This window comes from Mustela nivalis, assembly GCF_964662115.1.
Source record: "Mustela nivalis genome assembly, chromosome: 12".
NCBI classification, from domain to species: domain Eukaryota; kingdom Metazoa; phylum Chordata; class Mammalia; order Carnivora; family Mustelidae; genus Mustela; species Mustela nivalis.
Genome location: NC_139031.1, coordinates 73,886,679 through 73,908,020, shown reverse-complemented (window position 1 = coordinate 73,908,020; position 21,342 = coordinate 73,886,679). Strand labels below are relative to the sequence as shown.

The 21,342-nt window shown below is 41.4% G+C and overlaps 1 protein-coding gene across 1 annotated transcript in view; it reads right to left on the bottom strand.

Moving 5' to 3' along the window:
* Nucleotides 1–21,342, bottom strand: part of ELAPOR2 (endosome-lysosome associated apoptosis and autophagy regulator family member 2) — a 176,804-nt gene that overhangs the window by 87,968 nt on the left and 67,494 nt on the right. Inside the window, exon 2 of the mRNA XM_082693184.1 lies at nt 2,234–2,354. Coding sequence (XP_082549310.1) covers nt 2,234–2,354 — 121 coding nt within the window. The remainder of the gene's footprint in view (nt 1–2,233; nt 2,355–21,342) is intronic.

The following is a 21,342-nucleotide window of genomic DNA, read 5'->3' as shown; positions in this document are numbered from 1 at the left end:
CAAATACTCAGTTATTACCATAACTGCCTTCTGCAACACTTCAACGGCTAGGAACTTGGTAAACACCATGTTTAATGCTATGAACTAACTGAGTTTCTAAATTACTTAGATATAGGATGATTTTTGTGCATTATGGAATAATTTATATTTGTTTGCCTTTACCGTACAAAAAGAAGTCACATTTTAGAGGCCAGACCAAGTTTCTAGAGAAGACATAATCAGATTACACAGAAATCAGACAAAACACCAACATAAAAAATGTCCCTAGCCATCACATAAGTATTGTCATTTGTAAAGTCAGTATCATTTTCAAAGTAAGTAGTATCATTTGTAAAGTAATAACTTAGAGTCTTGAAGACTAGTCCATTTTTTAGAAAAGCTCTAGCTGGAGTATCAGATTTATAACATTATCTGTGGAAGACTGTAGTAAATAACATACAAAAAAAAAAAAAAATATATATATATATATATATATATATATATATATATATATATATATATATATATAACAATGTCCCTGGTCATCCTCGAATAGAAATAATTCTTATTTAAGCATCAATTCTATGATAAATATTTGAACTTTTGGCCAATAAATGTAATCAGTGGTATGCTAATAAATGTTTAACAACTAGCTCTCAGTGGAAGAGGCATGTGATTTGTAGTGTTTGCCAATTTCCATGGTGTCATATACTCCACCCAGGCCCATTTCCAACTAATAATCAGCTTTCAAAAGCCAATGTTGGCCAGCACAATCCCTGCATAAGGAGTAGGGTTTATGATGGTTAGGTAGTCCACTCCCACCCTCCAGGTTGTTTACAGGGGAACCAAGGTACTACCCCACAAGTAAAAAGTAAATAGAGATTTAAAAAATACACGGATTTCCTAGGAAAGTAACCGAAGCATTTTACAACACGCTAACTCCATAGGTATTTTTAAGACTGTTTCCATTTCCTGCACAAATCCTCCCTTACTGAGAGCTGACGTACTTTCTGCACAGGTGGCTGGGAACACCCCAGGTCGTATCATCTTATTCCTATCCAACCCCACTATCCTCTTGAGTCTTGCTGGACTGGCTTCAACCTGGACTGGCTTCACCTAGCTTAACCTGGCTTCAAGGATCCTAGGTTCTCTCTCTACTCATTTAGTATCATTTACTAAAGATAATGGTTTTCTCCACTAATTTTCCGCATGAGACAACTTCTGTCTTCCTGTCTCCCTTTTATCAGTAAATCCACCACTTATACTAATACTTCTCTCGCTGGTAAGTGAGACACAGCCTATGAATGGGAAGGAATTAACTACCATTTAATAATTTGCTTATCTGTCTGCTCTTTTATTTGGAAACCGTTAAAAGTAAGATTTTAGGAAGACCATTTGAGAAATAGCAGGAAACGCAAAAATCTCTTTTTGTCTTACTTTCAGTTTTGAACTCCAGTCTGCCCCAAGACTACTTCACTACAGGAACCTGTAACTTACCAAATGAAAGGATTTTAAAAAGTGGAGTTCATAAATGAAGACAAATGTAATAACCTATTTCTCTGTTCACTCACATTGTTGGTCTCCCAACCTGTTTATCGCTCAGACAAGCTCCTGGATGCAATACTCATCAATTCTACCATCTCTCTGGAGGGTACACTAAAAAGATAAATTGCACAATCTCTTACGCTTAAAAAAAGAAACCCATTGCTAAATGGTGGAGTTCTGTGCATAGGTGTAGGTGACGACAGCACAACAATGCGAAAGCACTTCATGCTGCTGAACTCTACCCTTAAAAAGGGCTGAGATGGTACATTTTATGTTATATATATTTTCCCAAAGTTTTTGAAAACTTTCTTAAAATGTAAAGAAAAAAAATCCATTAAAGAGAGATTCTGCCACTCCGCCCTCCAGAGTTTCACCTGAGACAGTAAACCCAATTTTCAGTGGATTTTTTAAATAAATAAACAAACATAGCATCCTCTAATTCCGCCTGTGTCTCATTACAGACTTCGGGCATCAGGGTGCCGAGGGTTAAGAAGAAGCTCTTGCTCTGCTAGACACCAATGCTCTATGTTCCTTTTCCCCAAAGTCGTTTATATATATATATTTTTTTTAATTTTTTTAATTTTTTATAAACATATATTTTTATCCCCAGGAGTACAGGTCTGTGAATCAAAGTCGCTTATATTCATTTTCATTCACTGCTTGGGCTGAAGGGACGCAGTCTAGCGAGGGAAGGAGCGTCAACACGTACTGCATTCTTTGCCCCTCACGGGGTCAGGCAGGCCCGAGCAGTCGGCTACGGAGTTCGGGATGGCCACTCTCCACCTGGAGCCGCTGCTGTCACACTCCGTGTATTCAAAGTGGTAGTCGTTCTGCAAACAACCACAGAAACAAGCTGTTATTCGAGCCGGTTTTCACGGGACAACTGTGCTTTTCCATCAGCCCCAGCCTGTGTGCAAGCCCAAACTGTCCTCTGCTTGGCTCTCCTTCTTACCCTCTTCCATTCATACCAAGCAGGGCTTCATGCTTTGTTTTGTTTTCCCAACAACTATCAGGCCAGACAGTGAGTTGGCACTGAGGATAGGATGAGGGGATGGTCAACACGCCCAGGCTGTGACCAGAGACCTTTGGTCTCACCTCTCCGAAGAGGCTACACTTCCCTCTTCCTCTTGCAGACATTTTAAACTCCAAATAATTGATAGATAGGATTCTAAGAGCAAAATAATCCTCGGAAACTGAATGCCATCACTGTCCCCAGTTTTTCAAAGAAAGAACTATTCTCACTGACCTAATTCTCACTCGGTTTAAAAGTTACAGCAGGTATAATAATTAATCACCCAAATGCTAGTAAAGGACGAGCACTTTTTTAAGCACCTTTCCGAAGCTCCAGACACATCCACCACAGCAGGCTGCCATCAATCACTGACTATAAAAAAGACATTTATTACAGATGCCAAATTAAGACCAACCCACTTATCTCTAGCCTCTGGATGCTTTGAAATTTTCACAGTGACCTCCCCTGATCTGAGCACATTACATGTGTGAGATGCTTGGACCGAGGGTGAACAAGGACACATCACCACTGGAGCATTTTAAGAATGAAAGAAATTCTAAATCTTCGTCCAAATATTTTCAATCCAGTATCTTATTTATTCAGTTTAATATCCTAGAATGTTGCCGTCTGGATTCATCCACTCTATTTTACCTTCCTTACTGGATCAGTGACCAAAGGGAACAGAAATATCAAGTCATAGCAACATCGGGAAATCAGGCACCTAAGGTGAGAAGCTATGCATTTGTGCGTGTGTGTGTGCACGTGTGCACGTGAGTCTTTGCACATGCATACACATGGAAACATTAGCAGTTAGGAAATGAGCTCTGAAATCAGAAAGGTCTGCATTTGAATTCACACTCCCTATTACACCAAATACAATTTATGTGATACTGGGCAAGCCACTTGACCTCTCAAAGCATCAATTTTCATTAGGAAAATGAAAATAATAATATTTCTGGGGCAACTGGGTGGGTGACTCAGTTGTTAAGCGCCTGCCTTCAGCTCAGGTCATGATCCCAGGGTCCTGGGATCGAGCTCCATGTGGGGCTCCCTGTTCTGCAGAAGCCTGCTTCTCCCTCTTCCACTCCCCCTGCTTGTGTTCCCTCTCTCACTGTCTCTCTCTCTCTGTCAAATAAATAAGTAAAATCAAAAAAAAAAAAAAAAGATTATTTTCTTCCTTGTATGGTTGTTGTGGAAAGTAAATAATAACACATGTAAAATGTTAGACACGTTAAGCTACACTGCGTTAGCACTTGACAAATGGTTAAATTATTATCCTTAAGGATGACACAGAGAAAGGAGTTAATGGTGATGTGGTAAGGCACAAATCATTTGAGTCTCTGTTTCTTCTGCTTCAATTTCTGCATGTACTTAAGATAAAATGAGAAGGTGTCTTAAGTTAGAGAAGGTGGAATTACCAGGCTAGAAGCAAAGGTGTTATGCTGCATTTAGGTACTCCCCCAGAAATAAAATTTAGTATACCCTCCAGGCAATCATCTATGAATATTATTTTTTCCATTCAAATTTTTAACCAAGTTTGACAACAGGGAATCTGAGATTAAGTTGACAGGATCCTGGATTTCACATATGTCTTACTGTCCATTAAGGGCAAATCTACATACCTAAAATAAATAAATAAATAAAATAAAAGCAGTCAAATAGGAAAGATTTTCTAGAGGGATAGATGTAAGGAGGGAGAAAAGAGGGGAGGGAGAAAGGAAAGTAATAAAAGTTCACTAAATTTAACTACACACAAAGGTTAAACACAAAAGTCGTCACAAAGTAAAAGGTAAACAACAGAACAAACTGGTGAAGAAACAAAAATACAGCAAAGATAAGTAACTTAACAAACACTGGGTTTCTAAAAACCAGCCCAGAAGAGAACAAATAACTACTTGAAATATGATCAAAGAACAGAAGCGATTCATTAAAGATTAATAAACTTAAAAAAGTTGGGGCACCTGGGTGGCTCAGTGGGTTAAATCCTCTGCCTTCAGCTCTGGTCATGATCCCAGGGTCCTGGGATGGAGCCCAGCATCTGGCTCTCTACTCAGCAGGGAGCCTGTTCCCTCTCTCTCTGCCTGCTTCTCTGCCTACTTGTGATCTCTGTCTGTCAAATAAATAAATAAAATCTTTAAAAAAAAAATCTTAAAAAAGTTAAACCTCACCAAAGATATACAAACTATTTTAATCAGGTAGACATACCATTTTAAAATGATGTTTAAAAGCTGTCTGAGGTTACAGGGCAGTAAAAGGAACACTCGTGGGCCTCTAATGAGAGAGTTAAGTGGTATAACCTTTCTGGAGAGAAAGAGATCTGTAAGTATCAAAAGCTTTAAAGTATTCAAAAAAAATTTGAACCCAAAATCTCTCTGATACAATCGAATTCCAAGAGGAACAATATTTAATATGGTCATGATTTCTGTGCAAAATTGCTCATCCTAGCTTTGATATAACTAGAAGGAATATGATTAATAGGTCAACATGACATTTACCTGGTATTTTTCCCATACACCTATTTCATTAACTACTTCTTAACAACTATATGGTTCAGGAAGGACCATGAATAACATTACCATTGTTCCACAGAACCTCCGATCGGTTAAGTGATTTAGCCAGGGACAGCCAGCTAGCATGCAGCATAGCTGAGAGCCCAAGTCAAGCCTTGTGTTTTTTCTTAACCAGTGTTCTCAGTTTATGTAATGCCATTCTGCTTCAAAGAGGTTACTGTTTTAAAATAGAAGGAGTAGTAGAAGTTTCTAATATAAAAGCCAGATGGTTACACAGTCTACCAGTCATCTTAAGGATGGCTCATATTCAAACAGAATACAAGAGTACACAGAGAAGCAGAGAACCTACAATTCCCCCCATGTCTGTGTTAGTTTTCCACAGCTGCTGCAACAAGTCACCACATAGCCACTTACGACAGCCCCCATATACCCGTCCGCAGTTCTGGAGGCAAGAAGTCCAACATCAGAATCACTGGGCCAAAATCAAAGCTGTCAGCCTCCCTCCAGAGGCTCTATGGGAGAACCCACCCCTTGCCTCTTCCCATTTCTGGTGGCCGCTGGCATTCATTGGCTTATGGGCGCATCACTCCAGTCTCCGCCCCTGTGGTCACACTACCTTCTCTTCTTTCTGATCTCCCTCTGCTTCATGCTTATAAGTACACTTGTGATTACATTTAGGATCCTCTCAAATAATAAAGATTAATTTTCCCATCTTCACTTTTTCACATCTTCAAAGTACTTTTCTCCATAAAAGACAATTCATGGGTTCTAGAGATGAGGACACGTGTATCTCTTTTTGGGTAGGGGAGAGGCATTACTCAGCCTCCTGCAGTCCACCCTCTAGCGCCAAAGATGCATGTCTCTCTCACATGCCAAATACCTTTACCATATCCCAACATCAGCTCAAGGCTCAGCCCATTACAGCATCGACTCCAAGTTCAAAACCTCATCTGTATCTCATCAGCTCAAAAATCCCAAATGTGCTCCTCTACATCAGGTACATGGAGTCCCTCTGGCTATGATCCATGCCGGGGCAAAATTCCTCTCTATCGGGGGCCTGTGTCACCTGCTTCCAAAATACAAGGGTTTTGGACCTTAACCACAGTTACGGATATTCCCCTTCCAAAAGGGATAAACTAGAAGGGAGGAAGGCCAGGAATAAGTCAACATCCCTAAGTAATTTCAAAATCCATTAGGGGAGACTGCATTGGGTTTCAAGGCCAAGAAATAATTCCCTGTAGTTTACAGCTCCAATGTGGGGGCGGAGTCATTCTTGGGCTTGGTTTTTTTGTTTTCAGAAAAGTAGAACATGTTTGCAGCTGAGCAGTTTTAGTAGGCTGTTTCTTGCCTGTAAATTTTGGGATTCCAACAGCCTTCCTCCATTTCATCCACCTCTGTCCCTTTCAGATCAGGTCGGCAATATTTCTGCTCATGTTCTCAAAAACCTTGTGGTCTCCTGTGCATGTCACAGGATTTATGCCATGAGATGGAGGAACCACCACAGATCTTACCTGAACAGTCCCATCCCTATCGCTGGCTTCTGCTGAGGTGGTTAAAGAAACTCATGAGTCAGGCACCTAGTTTCTGTAGCATTAGCAAAAGGATTTCCTTTCCAGTGAGTGTGTCTCACTCTTTGGCTTCTTTCTCTCCAATGGAGTGTGGGTCTCCATTTTTTGCAATCTGGACAAGATGAGAAGTTCCCAAATCATCAAGTCTGGTTTCCTTTTTGTTTAAGAAATTTTCCCTTCAATATACCTGTTTCCTCTCACGTTTTACTATAAGCAGCAAGAAGAATCCAGGACCTCCCTTCAATACATAAATCTGCTCTGGAAATAACCAAGTCCATCCCTTGTAAGTGTTGCCTTCCACACATCCATAGAACAAAATTCCGCTACCTTTACTGCTGACTACATAACAGGCACTGTCTTTCCTCCAATTTCCAAAGGCCTACGCCTCACCTTCTTCTCAGTCCTAACCGGTAGCACCTTTACTATTTCTACCAACATTATGCTTACGACAGCTTCCTTTTTCTACGAGACAATCTCGGCTTTTTCCACTGTGCTTCTCACTGAGTCCTCACTCGCAGAGTCTGATATCCCTGTCTTGGCCAACAGTCTGTTCTAGGCAATCCAGGCTTTCCCTATCATGTGCCTTCAAACTCTTCCAATTTCTGTTCCTTCCCCAATTCTAAAGCCATCTGCACATTATTTTTTATTTTAATTTTTTATTTTTTCTAAACATATATTTTTATCCCCAGGGGTACAGGTCTGTGAATCACCAGGTTTACCCCCTTCACAGCACTCACCAAAGCACATACCCTCCCCAATGTCCATAATCCCACCCCCATCTGCACATTTTTAGGAATATGTTCCAGCAGCTCCCCTCTAGCCATTACCAAACTCTATATTGGTTTTCCTACAGCTTCTGGAATGGGTGACCACAAAGTCAGCAGCTTGACAGAGAGATGCCTTCTCACAATTCTATCTTCAAGTATCACTGATCAGCCAGGCCAGGCTCTCTCTGAAGATTCCAGGGAAGAATCCATTTCTTGCCTTTTCCAGCAACCAGAAGCCACCAGCACTGGCTGGCTTGTGACCACATCATTGCAGTCTCTGCCTCTGTGGACACATGGCCTCCTTTCTCCTCCCACTGTGACTGCATTTAGGGCCCATCCAGATAATCTCCCATCTCAAGAGTCTTTTTTTTTTTTTTTAACATTTTATTTATTTATTTGACAGAGAGAGATCACAAGTAGACAGAGAGGCAGGCAGAAAGAGAGGGGGAAGCAGGCTCCCCGCTGAGCAGAGAGCCCGATTCAGGGCTCAATCCCAGGACCCTCGAGACCATGACCTGAGCCGAATGCCGAGGCTTAATCCACTGAGTCATCCAGGCGCCGGCATCTCAAGATTCTTTTTCACCTCTAAAGGTAACATTCACAGGTTCCAAGGATTAGGATTTGGGCGGGGGACCATTCTTCAGCCTATCACAATCCCCCATTATAGAAAAGCCTCGACCAGCCACACACTTACATAAGGACACTCTTGCTTCTCTTCTTCCCAGTTATTTGTATTAGGAAGTCTTTCCTATTTTCATATCCCACTGAGAAGTTCCCGGCCCTCATATGTAAAATGCAGGTAATTTGTTATGATCCTTGCAAAGTAATGATGCTGAGAAGTCTGACATGAATTTCAGATGAAGACCCCAGAATAAATAGGAAGCTCAGAAAGCGCTCTTTGACCACTGGACCATTGCCTCTGTGTCATTCAATTTGCCAGCTCAGGGACAAGAACAGCAATAAGAACAGGTCAAAGGCATCTTGTGTTCTCTAGCTGTAATGGTAGATGTCATGGGCCAATTAGTTTTCCTAAAATTCTTTATCCTCCCTGCCTCCTCCAGATTACTGACCTCTAAAGGGCCACAACTACTCCCATGTTACAAAATTCTTAGGACTGCAGCAGGAAGCTTTAACTGTGTTTATTTATAATTTAAAAATACTGAATCCAGACCTGTTTCATGGAGAGGGCAGCTCTCAGGGTCGGGAATTTAGATTGTAGCCCAAGCTAGATGGGTTTTAAATTATTTAGTAGGCTATTTCATCTGAGCTGGTAACAAAACACTTTTTAAAAATCTGTTTCTGAAAGCGACCTTAGCTCCATAGCAAAGATGTAAGAAATACTGTGATATAGTAAAATCACTAAAGATACAATATCTGCTCCTCAAATATTCTGAGTGGCATTCAAGGTACTGATCTACAGCCAACTCCCAAAACTCTAGCCACAGACTTACCTAACCATTAATCACTTATTGATCCCTTGGAAAGAAGAATTTCCCAGGTGTTAAAGAGCAATTAAAAAGGTAAAATTTGGGGGCACCTGGGCGGCTCAGTGGGTTAAAGCCTCTGCCTTCAGCTCAGGTCATGATCCCAGGGTCCTGGGATCAAGCCCCACATCAGGTTCTCTGCTCTGCAGGGAGCCTGCTTCTCTCTCTCACTGTCTGCCTGCCTCTCTGCCTACTTGTGATCTCTATCTGTCAAATAAATAAATAAAATCTTTAAAAAAAAAAAAAAAGGTAAAATTTGGGGCACTTAGGTGGCTCAGTGGTTAAAGCCTCTGCCTTTGGCTCAGGTCATGATCTCAGGGTCCTAGGATGGAACCCCACGTCAGGCTTTCTGCTCAGCAGGGAGCCTGCTTCCCCCCCACCCACCTGCCTCTCTTGTGATCTTTGTCTGTCAAATAAATAAATCTTTTTTTTTTTAAAAGGTAACATTTTTTCTTATAAAATATGGAATTAATACCCACCAAAAACTTTATTTATCATTAGTCAGCAAATCAGTCAGTAACATGTTATAACCAATCAAAGGAAAATTCAAAGAACACACAGAAGCGGGCAATCTGGAAAGTGAAATGAACTAAGAGATGCTGAGGGATAAATATATGGAGGGTACTTGGTTAATTGCATTCAGAGGATAAAACACACTTTCATTTCCACAGACAGGAGCTGTTTGTATGACTATCAGTTTCCTATAACTCAACAGTGCTGTAAAAAGTTCAAAGACAAAGGTATAGGCTGCCGCAGGAACTGATCTTTCCACGAAGTGCACATGCAGGACACCTGGTCATCTTTTCTGCCTATTTCAACACGCTTCACAAGTGTTCCTGGCAAATTGTGGGGGTAGAATTCCTGACAATTTTCCCTCCATTTCAGGCTCCAGGTAGTTTATCACCAAACAGATTGACAGAAGTCAGCTCACGCTCAAGGAACAATGCAACACCAGCTCACAACCCATCCTCCTCCAATCATGAACTGGACGAAGCAGCTGGTCTTACTCCACTCAAAAGATGGCGGCTATTTAAACAGGTCTCCCAATCCCAGAATGCTGGGGCATAGAGACACTGCCCCAAATAACAAAGCGATGTGATCCTTTGAAAATTTTACAGTGTAAATATGTGGGAACCAGGAAACAACCCAAAAAAGACACAGAACATGGAATTATTCCTGATCACCAGACACTTAAGAAAAGATTATCCCCCTAGAAATCATGGTACATCCCCCCAACACACAACACACACACATGATATCTTCCCATAGAAGCCCTGGCCTTTGGGCTTCCATGTTCAGCTCTGCATCACCCAATTTTAGAAGTCAGTTTAGCAAGAGTCCCCCCACTCCTCTTACCCCGATGGCTCCTCTTAGTAATTTTCCATCCACTGACCCCCCCCACCCTGCTCCATGCCTACAAACCCCCACTGATCCATGCTATATTCAGAATTGAGCCCAGTTCTATATTAAGGTCTCTGTACTCCTATTTCAACAGTTTCTGAATAAAATCTGTTTTTACTACTTGAACTGCTGACCATTTCTGCTTTTTCTCTGACACCCCCAAACACAAAAATCATTTATGGTACAAAAGCTTCATTCATTCACAGAAAACCTGGGGTACCATCTCCCAATTATGATGACAATTGTTACAATCTAACTACACGGAGGCTAGATAATGCTTCAAATAACTCTCACATATAAGTATAATATGCATACATACATATATATCTTGACAAACACATGTTTTTATAAAACATTAACATATGTAATGATTTGTGTCTGTATCAACAGATATCATTTTTATACATGAACATTAACATTTCATTCTTAAGTATGTGATAATTATTAATAAGTACCACGACCTAAGTGCTATGGGGAAGATTGAAAATAATTAAAACACATAGTCCTTGTCCTCAATAAGCTTCTGATTTTGTTGTAGTGGACAGAACATACAAATACACACATATCCTGTCATTCTATAAAAGAGCATATACATGCAGGGCTCTGAAGTGGAACAGAACATCACAGGTCAGTGTTCAAGTAAAAACTCCATCTGGTGAAAATTACCAGATCCCTTAACTCCCCCAATAAGTACAATGTTGTAGCACTTCTCAATGAGCTCACCACGGCCAATTTTTCCCTAAGCCTTCCAACAGATACCTATTTCCTGGCACTCAAATGGCTTGCCTATTAGGGGCTGTGTTTTCTGGAAAAATAAGGTAGAATGTGCATGATGTGACCTCATTATATACTGATCACAGGGTCAGACCAAATATCTGTGAGCTGAAACTACCGGAAAAGGCTTTGAGAAGAAATCCCAGAAAGATAACAGGGTTTGTAAGTCTTCAAGGGCCCCTGATCCTTTCTAATAAATTAGCCAGTATGACAGGGTGTGACAAACAGCGAGATGAGGCCCAAAGGTAATACACTGGAAGGTATGCAGTGAAATACAGCAGCCTAAGGACAGACAGACGCCTGATGGACTGAACTAATAAAAGAACAAACGAAGTTGCCTGACCTTCTGGACTCTGAGGGTTGTTCATGGCAATGACCCACCCATGAGAAATTCAGCTCCCACGTGCTCCCCACCTAGCCTCAATAGTCAATTAAGAGGTGACCACAGTTAATTATCAAGACCCACTAGATGAGCACAAACTGTAGTACAGAACCAAAAATAAAGATTTTTTTTAAATATTTTATCTATTTATTTGACAGAGAGGGAGGGACAGCGAGAGAGGGAACACAAGCAGGGGCAGTAGGAGAGGGAGAAGCAGGCTTCCCCCTCAGCAGGGAGCTCGACACGGCACGGGGCTCGATCCCACGCCCCAGAGATCATGACCTGAGCTGAAGGCAGACGCTTAATGACTGAACCACCCAGGTGCCCCCAGAATAAAAACTACAGAGGCAGTAAGAGGCCAGAAGAGAGGGTACTGATACCTAAGAAAACACACACAGAGGAATGGAGCCAAAGGAAGCTCATGAGATCCATTTCCTTCAGACAGGGATCCCCTCTGCATGTTTTTATGTAAAGCATTGAGAAGAGCAGAGCCCTGTGTTGGATGAGAGAGTCTGCACCTCATCTGGGACAATAGCTCCGGACCTGAAGTGCTCAGCAAAGAGCTTGATGCCGTATTGGAGAAATCAAGACAGCGAGAAGGAAAGTGAGCATGAGTCCCCTGCACAAATACTTCAACACCGCTCTCCGCGAGGGCACATCCTCGCCCGACTTCTGTGGGAAGGTCGAAAGGGTGAGAATACTTCATGCAGACACACATCCACCTTATAATAAAAACTTCCTTCGCCGACATTATCGAGTACGTGTGCACAGTAGCAGTGTGCAGTAATATTTATATTCAGATTTTTCTTTTATAAAAGGAACACGAAGTTACCATGGGAACCTCGGGCTAAGTAAAGTAATAGGTATCTAATCTATTTATGACACATCCTCGTCTCTGCATTTGCAGACACTACTGCTTTTTAGAAATTATTTTAAAAGAGCTCGTGTTTTAAATCTGAGTTCAATGTCTGTTTTGGTCAAGAAGGAATTTCATGTATTCACTGTGTAAACCAATATAGATGGGTTGGTTTCCGCCCATGTGCCAACTGTAGACATGTGGATGCTGGGGATACTGCAATGAACCAAGCAGCCAAGTCCCTGTACTCATGGGGCTTCCATTTTTGTATCAATGAAAGTGCCCAGGGCTTCTGGGAAAAATCCAGCTTAGACCATTTTTCTTCTATGGTGTCTCTGTGCAAGCTTGTAAAGGGGTAGGCAGTAAACCAGCAACAACAGACCGAGGCCCCAATCTCACCTCTGCCACTGTGAAACTGAGAGAGGAAAATGGAATGGAACCCATGAGAGAAAAAGTTGTTTTTCTTTCTTTGTGCCTTTTCTGTTTCCTATCCTCGCTAGGATCTGCACCACCACCCCACTCTGCACAGGCCTTGTAATGCAAATAGCATATGTTCTCCTTTTAAGGGACAGGACTTAATGATTTTTCTAGAATAGATAACATCTAAGGACCAGGTAAGAATGACCTAATGAAGCTATCACATACTTATTCCAGACTGTTGGCACTAGATAGCTCCACACCAAGGCCCTGGTTCATGGAATAACATTTGGCTCTTGTCTTTGTTCTAACTGGTTCCTGGATGCCCAAGAGGACAAGTGCACCAGACCACAGTCCTCAAAAAAGAAACCTCCAGACCTCAAACAAACAAAAAAAAAAACTCAAGCTCTTTTCCTTTCTGGGTCTCCCAGACCCTCTGTCTGTATCTGGTCTCTCTCTTCCATAAATCTGCTTCACCTCCTGTGGCCTCATGTCTGACTTCCATCCTTCATGAAGTCAAAGACTCCCTTGGCTGGTCCAGCAGAACACCCTGTAGGTCCTTGGACCTGGCCTACCTGCACCCAAATATAAGACCCTGAACAACTCAACCAATACCCTGCACCCAAATTCCTCTTCATCTTTAAAAGAAAAATCTATATTTGTACAATTATAGTCTGTATCTCATATTTTCACTGTTCTTAATAAAGGGAAACCAACTATCTCTGTCACTCTCCTGTATTGTGAGGGCAAGTTTCAAAAAAAGAAATTCTAAACCAAGTCTATCGATGAAGAAATGAAGGAAACTTCAATTTCCTCCAGAAATCTAGACAACCTATAATAATATCAATATTAGAAATATTAATTTTAAAATTCTCATAGAAAGTACTGAGAAAAATGTGTTATAAAGTCTTTAAACACATGGAATCACTATATTATTATATAACTACATTTAAACTTGCTAAATTAAATATAAATTCTCTTTGCAGCCACAAACCCACAAAAGAGTAATTTCTCAAGGGATCTAGGAGTGAAAACAGTAATACTTTAAGATGACAAAAATAAAGATATTAGAAGTGAAAATGACAACAGATGCAGGTTCAACAATTTTCTGGAAGATGGAAAGCACAAGATGAGCTTTACTGACTTATCAAAGTAAGAAAATCTGAAAGCTAAGGGCTACATAGGCAGATGATAACAAGAAGAAAGGAGATCTGAAATGTAGCACCTCTCAGAGATGAAAACACCAAATCTCTCAGAAAGCAGAAAGATCTATAAACAGCAAGACTGGTTGAAAATCTGATAAAGAATGTAGACCCCTCCTTCCCAATTCCCTTCCACATCATGATGAGAGACAAGGATTATTTCCTCTACAAAAACATAATTAGGGAGATTCAGGGACATGAGTACAGCAGGAAGGAAAGGCCTTACAGACAACAGGGGACCATGTGAACAGCTTCCTACTGAATGAAGAGACCCACTTCAAGGACACTTCCCCATCAACACTGAAACCCGAGCCCAGGCAACTCCAACATCACTGTCCTTTCCACTTGGACCCCCACCCCCAAGACTAGCACAGCCACCTTCCTGTGCCCAAAGGAGCCCTCGGGGGATGTGACACCTCACATGGGGATGGTTAACCCTATCATTTTAGCTGATTTTCACATCTGCTTACATTAGAATTGAGACTAGCTGGAATCTCAATTTTGTCCTTTGTCTACAAATACGATCATTATTTGCTATTAACAGTAAGTCTAACAACATTTGCGGAACCTTAACAGCTTTCCAAAACAACTTTCGGAACATTTTCTTACTTGAATTGCGCCACACAATAGCCCTACAGAGGGAGCAAGGGTCTTATGTTGGTCATCAAGGCCACTGTCCTTTTTCATTGGCCATCTCCTGCTGCCTGGATGGTGACCACCAGCAGCCTAAGTGACACTTGTCTTCCACTCCTGTTCTTCCAGGACATTCCCCAGCTAGTTCTAAAGACATCATCCCTGCTCAAAACCCTGCAATGATTTCTAGTTGGCTGAAGAAAAAGTCTATAATTCTAGCAGAGTATAAAAGGTCTTTCATGATTCATTCTCTATCTATTTTCCACATTTCGTTTCTCACCGTTTCATGGATGAAATATTGAAAGGGGATCAAATATGCTATCCTCTTCCTTGCCTCCAGGCTCTCTAGCACATACATGACTTTTTCTCTGCCTGGACGTCTCTCTCTGCCGGTACCTGGTAATAGCCTCAGGGCACACGTAGTAACAAAGCACAGTGTAGCAGGTTCTCTTCCAGGCTCACCCGTCACATTTGCAGGACCACCTTTGCACCCCACACCTTGTATAGCCTCCACGTATACAACTGACAATCCCAGCTGCATATCCACGGTCTGTCATCTCTCCTTCCCCAATCACAGTCTATAATCAGGTGCACCGAGGAAAAGCCCAGGAAGGCCCTGAAGGCAATCCTGGGCCTTTAAAGCATGGAGTTCCAAAGTCCTGCCATCCAGAGCATAGGATAAAAGGATGGGGGGAGTGGAGAACATGACATCAGGTGGGCACGGCTGACAAGGCAAAAGAAAGAACACAATGGGGCGAGGACCAGAATTAGGCCCTCTACAGCAGAGACCAAGGTAGGAGCCAAACTTGCCTGGTCTGAAGGTGTTACCAGTCCCCATTATATAACAACAAGAAACAAGAAAGAGAGCTGCCACTTCGTAAGACAGAATTTCCTAGGAGGGAGGGAGAATCTGTCTACCTTTTGAAGTTTTTTTTTCCCCTTTATTTTTTTTTTTTTTTCTCCTAACCCAAATTAAAACTCTACAATGGTAAGCAGAAGTTCAATTTTCCAAAAGGGGGAAAAGCTAAATCCTTGGAAATCCACCTGTTATGTCTAATTACATATGGCTACAAGCTTATCTGCCTGAAATAGAAACTACAAATTTTTGGATATGAATCAGGCTGAAACTGAAAAGGCACCCTTGCTTCTGCCAAATTTGAGCAACTACTTACTATTTAATAAGCATTAAGAGAAACTTACTATTTAAAATGCACCAAGAGGAGAAAGCATTGAAAGTTTCAGAAATGTATTAAACATACCCTGTGACACATCAATCCCACTTCCATTTCCAGGCACGTAACCCAAAGAAGCCACAATAGGTTTGCGATTTAGGATTATTTAAAATACTAAGAATTTGGGCACCTGGGTGGCTCAGTCATTAAGCAACTGCCTTCAGCTTGCTGGAGTCACGATCCCAGGGTCTTGGGTTCAAGCCCCGCTCCATGGGGAGCCTGCTTCTCCCTCTCCCACTCTCCCTGTCTCTCTTTCTGTCAAATAATTAAAATCTTTGTAAAAAAAAAAAATACTAAGAACTTGAAAATAATCTAAATATGCAACCATAAGAAATTAGTTAATAAATTGTATACTCACGACAGGACTGCGTAGAGTCCTGAAGTGATAATGCCAGGGTCATCCTTAATCAAAAAATACTTCTGACATTTAAGTGTAATATCAAGGTTAAGAAACACTATGCCTGAACCCTTTTAAAGCATATGAGGGTATAATCACTACATGGAAAAATGACTCGGGTATGTATTCCAAAAGACTGACAACCGTGAACCAAATGCTGACCATAGTGATCTCTATTTTCTCTTTCGTGATTCTGTATTTTCCAATTTTTCTAAAGTTACAATGAATTGCTTTCTCTAAGCTCGGGTAGGTGCTTTGCTAAGACATAGAAAATGTTCATATTTCTCCTGACTTTAAGATAAGGCACCTACTCCATTATCACTCATGAGTTTCTCTAATAAGTGCCATTCACCAACCGAGCAAGGCCTTCAGGGCAAAGGTCTCAAGACTTGGGTCACATAAATTCTGTACCAGGGAGCGCAGAAGAAAAGACCCAGAGCGTAAGTGCTGCAGAAGCAAGCAGACAGAAGGAGGATTCTGCTCAAAGGAGGGAAAAGAAAAATGTGAATAGCCAAACGGGAGAAAAGAGGACAAGGAGGTGGAGGAGTTCTGAAAATGCACTTTGCTGACTTCATCGTTTGGCTCAGGAAAAGGCAAACTTCGCATGTGAATCCAGCTCAGCCGCTGGCAGAGTTCAGCCAGAAAAGATTTATAAAAATACATTTTAAATTCGAAAGCTAATGGTCGTCAATGCTGCCACCTGAAATTTAGCTTTACCTCCGAAGGGTGTCTGGAGAAACAGCACAGGTTATAAGTGGCTCGGAACAGTTTGACATCCAGTCATGGTTTTGCTTGCAAATTTTGTGAGCTCAGTAAAAATAAGCTAGTTAAGTTCTTCTGCACTCAATGGATGGTGTAAGAATCTCCCAAATCAACAGAATTTTTAAAAAACCCTAATAAATCCTAGTAACACCTACTCTCATAATGACACTCCTACTTTTCTTTTTAATTAGAAAAATTAAGAATTGCTCTGTCTAGCTAGCATCCTTCTCCCATTTCTTCAGGTTACAGCATGCCCCTTGCTGTCTCTACGTGGGGTGGGTGTGGGGGGCTATTCTAAGATTCCATGCAGTTCTGACTGGACAGCCCGTCTCAGAACACCTTCACATGAACATGTTATCTAGTCAGTATCAGTAAAGACTCACTGGTGTCGGCCAAGATGGAGAAAGCCCACTATAGCTTCTCTTTCCCCAACCTGCCCAAAAAAACAAAAATCAAGACAGAACAGAAAAGAGCAGGTGGGCTGGGGAAGAGAATCACAACTTGATGAATAACTAGCACACAGGGAATTCCTTTGCTGGCTTCTCTTCTGGCTTTATCTCCTGGCTTCGAGCTCAGGGTATGCCAAATCAGGGATCTGGCTGGTAGGTGTGGACTGCAAAGACTCCAGGAGAATCCTATCTTTCTGGCCACAAGACCAAGCAAAGTAAACTAACTCTGTGAGCTGGATACTGAGGGAGCGGGGAGGTAGGGATCCCGTGTGTCCTCTGTTTTCTCTTGCAGCACTGCCCTGAGGCCAGTCCCGGGTACAGAGCAGCACCGATGTCACAGTGAGGCAGGCAGCTATTACCTCCAGAAAACCCTTCTCTCTGGCTAGAAGAACTGAACAGGGGCTCCTGCAGTGTAAAGTTCCGGAAAGAATCCTCCTTCTTCTTCCTCTCCCTTCCTCCTTCTCTTCCCACTCTGTAGAATTACAGAAAAGCATGGAGGCTAAAACCATGCAGTAATCCGTCCCTCCAGCCAGAGGCAATACAAAAAGGGAGCCTTCGAGAAAACACCCCAGAGGAATAGGGAAGGGGTCTTTCTGCCACATACCAAAGGTGAACTGTGATCTGAACTGCACCAGCCAACTGCCTGCTAACACAGACAAAAACCTTTACAAGGGATTGTAAAAGGACCCAGAGTCTCACAGTGGAATTTTTTTTTAAATTGAGGTACATTGGACAAATAACATTAGATTGGTTTCAGGTGCCCAACACAGTGATTTGTTTATATTTGTCAATATTTGTTTATAGTGCAAAATGATCACAATTAATGTCCATCTCTACACATATGTACAGATTTTTTTCCTTGTGATAAAAACTTTCAAGATTTATTCTCTTTGCAACTCTCAAATATGCAATACAGCATTATTAACTATAGTCACCATTCTGTACATTATATCCTCGGGACTTGTTTATAACTGGAAGTTGTACCTTTTGATCCCTTTATCCCTTTGCCCACCACCCCCCCCAACACACTCCAACTCTGGCAATTGCCCATCTGTTCTCTGTATCTATGAGCTCTGCAACATAATATTTTAAATATCCAGAATATAATCCAAAACTGTTTGATATACAGAGAACCAGGAACAATCTGACCAATACGTAAGAGAAAAGAAACTAATATGTGATAACTTTCAAAATGCACAGATATCAAAATCATGAAAGAATTTAAAGCAGCTCTTATAACCATCACCCATGAGGTTAAGGTGTTCAAGAGCTTGAGGTCCCCATGGCTGTTCCCTCTTTCAACCAACTTGTAGAGCTACCCCCCAATACATCTAATAAACACCCTGTTTTAAAGCTGAAACTGATCGGGGCTGTGTTGCTGTCACCTTCAACCAAGGGTGCTGACAGATACTTGAGATACAGTGTAGCTCCATGGAGCCCACTCATTTCATGACTGTCTCAAACCCCAGATCAGGGAGCTGACGGCAGTGGTTGGGACAGCTGCGACCCATCATGGATTAGCACGTACCAGTGACAGCGCCCAATTCCTTCCACAAGTCTCGGTGCTGTCCATCACTTTCTAAGGTCGAGTTTTTCAGATAAGGAAACTGGCAAAGATTTAGGTAACCTCCCAATGTCATACAGTTCATCTGTAGCAAAGCCAGAATTAGAACCTAATCTAATCCTAAATCTTCCTAACTCCAAAGTATGTCATCGTGACCGTGAGAGTTTCCTTGTTGAATCCTGAGAGCCAATGATAAATCTTAAAACCTTATAAGCAGAAATCAGTATAAAAACTGCACTCTCACTACCTCCCTCTGCACATCACAGAAAGGAGAATTTAGCCAGCAATAATTCCCTTTGCCCAATTCCTCTTCACACTTCCCCGTGCTCAGTATCCTCCCAATACCCTATGTTCTGGGGAATCCATGACCTCAAAGTAAATGTAAAAATAATTCTTCAAAAGTTACTTGCTCCAAGATATTCTTAATTTCTACCATAAGGCTTCTAATTATTCAACTTTATCTATTTTTCTCTTATGATGGTTTTAAAATATTATTTAATGTTTTGTTTTCTAATTACAAAGCAATAGATGTTCAGTGTGACAACTTTAGAAAATATGGAAACACACAAAGACAATAAATATCTGCTATAATCTCATCAGCCAGAAATAACTGCTGTTAAGATAAACATGCTGTCGGGCGCCTGGGTGGCTCAGTGGGTTAAGCCGCTGCCTTCAGCTCAGGTCATGATCTCAGGGTCCTGGGATCGAGTCCCACATCGGGCTCTCTGCTCAGCGGGGAGCCTGCTTCCTCCTCTCTCTCTCTGCCTGCCTCTCTGCCTCCTTGTGATCTCTGTCTGTCAAATAAATAAATAAATAATCTTAAAAAAAAAAAAAGATAAACATGCTGTCTAAGCATGTTTATCTTAAAAACCGTTATCATTTTTATTACTTATTTTGGATTTTGTAGGTAATAAATACTGACTCTGGAAAAATTAGAAAGCACAGATAAGGATGGCTTTCCTTTCTACAGGTTTCTCTTGATTCATAATTTTTTTTTTTTAAAGATTTTATTTATTTATTTATTTGACAGAGAGAGATCACAAGTAGGCAGAGAGGCAGGCAGAGAGAGAGAGAGAGGAGGAAGCAGGCTCCCCGCTGAGCAGAGAGCCCGATGCGGGACTCGATCCCATGACCCTGAGATCATGACCTGAGCCGAAGGCAGAGGCTTAACTCACTGAGCCACCCAGGCGTTGATTCATAATTTTTAAAAGCAACATACGACAGTCACTTCCAACAAAAAAATTAAATATCTGTCTTTCCAAAATATAATACATGTCTCTGCACACAGGAATAAATTAGGACAAAAAATATAAGGTACACTGCATAGAAACTGTAAAGTCTAATTTATTGTATTCCCCAATACTTACGAGCATCTGTGGAAAAATAATATTTCCCCAATGCTTTCTCACAGCCGTGCCTATGATACAGCTCAGGAATGTCAACCAGTCAGACGAACTGAACCATAGTCTGAGATGACCCTGATTTTAGTCCCACCACCTCCATTTTTCCAGCTTTGTGCCTTAGGAAAACCACCTAACACCTCTGAACCTTGATTTTCTTTGAAGATCTTATTTATCTATTTGAGAGAGAAAGAGAAGCACGAGTTGGGAGAGGGAGAGGAAGAAACAGACACTGTGCTGAGGAGGGAGACTGATTTGGGGCTCGACCCCAGAACCTGGGATCCTGACCTGACCTGAAGACAGACGCAAACTGCTTAACCAACAGAATCACCCAGGGGCAGCGCCCCAGCCTTGATTTTCTTATCTGGAATAAAGTTGCAATGGTTTCTCTCCTTATCTTTTAGGACTATTAGAATAAATAAATTAACTGATCACTATATAACCATGAGATGATCATTCATACAGAAGACAAAGTATTATTTAGGTTTCTGTGCCAAAAAACCTCTTCCTTAATTATCATATTCCAGGCCATACATTATACGAGGCATAGAAAAGAAGAAATGTAACCTGTTTGGCTCATGGTACTTTACAAAGATGCTTCACATGTCTTTTCTGATTTGATCTTCATGGCAGCAATGTGAAAGAGGTATTACTACATTTCTACATTTCTAAGATGCAAATCTGAAGATTTCTGAAATCCCTATCAAATGAAACATGTCACCGGCTATGCAGAATGACGTAATTGCCATGAATTGGGCCTGTACAACCTTAACAATAGGTCAACCATCCACTCGTTTGACTACCGCTTCAGTTGAGTTGAGTATTCCAAGAGTTGAATGTTATTTTTGTTGCTTACCATGTCTGAAAAAAAAAATTACACAAGGAAGCAACACAGCAACCACAAGTGAGGGTGTGTAAAAGACCCCCTCCCCCACAAGAAGTAATGTAACCAGAGAGAGCAAAGTTGCTGATCCCCTAAGAACAAACCAGTGACCAGTGATGTTTAAA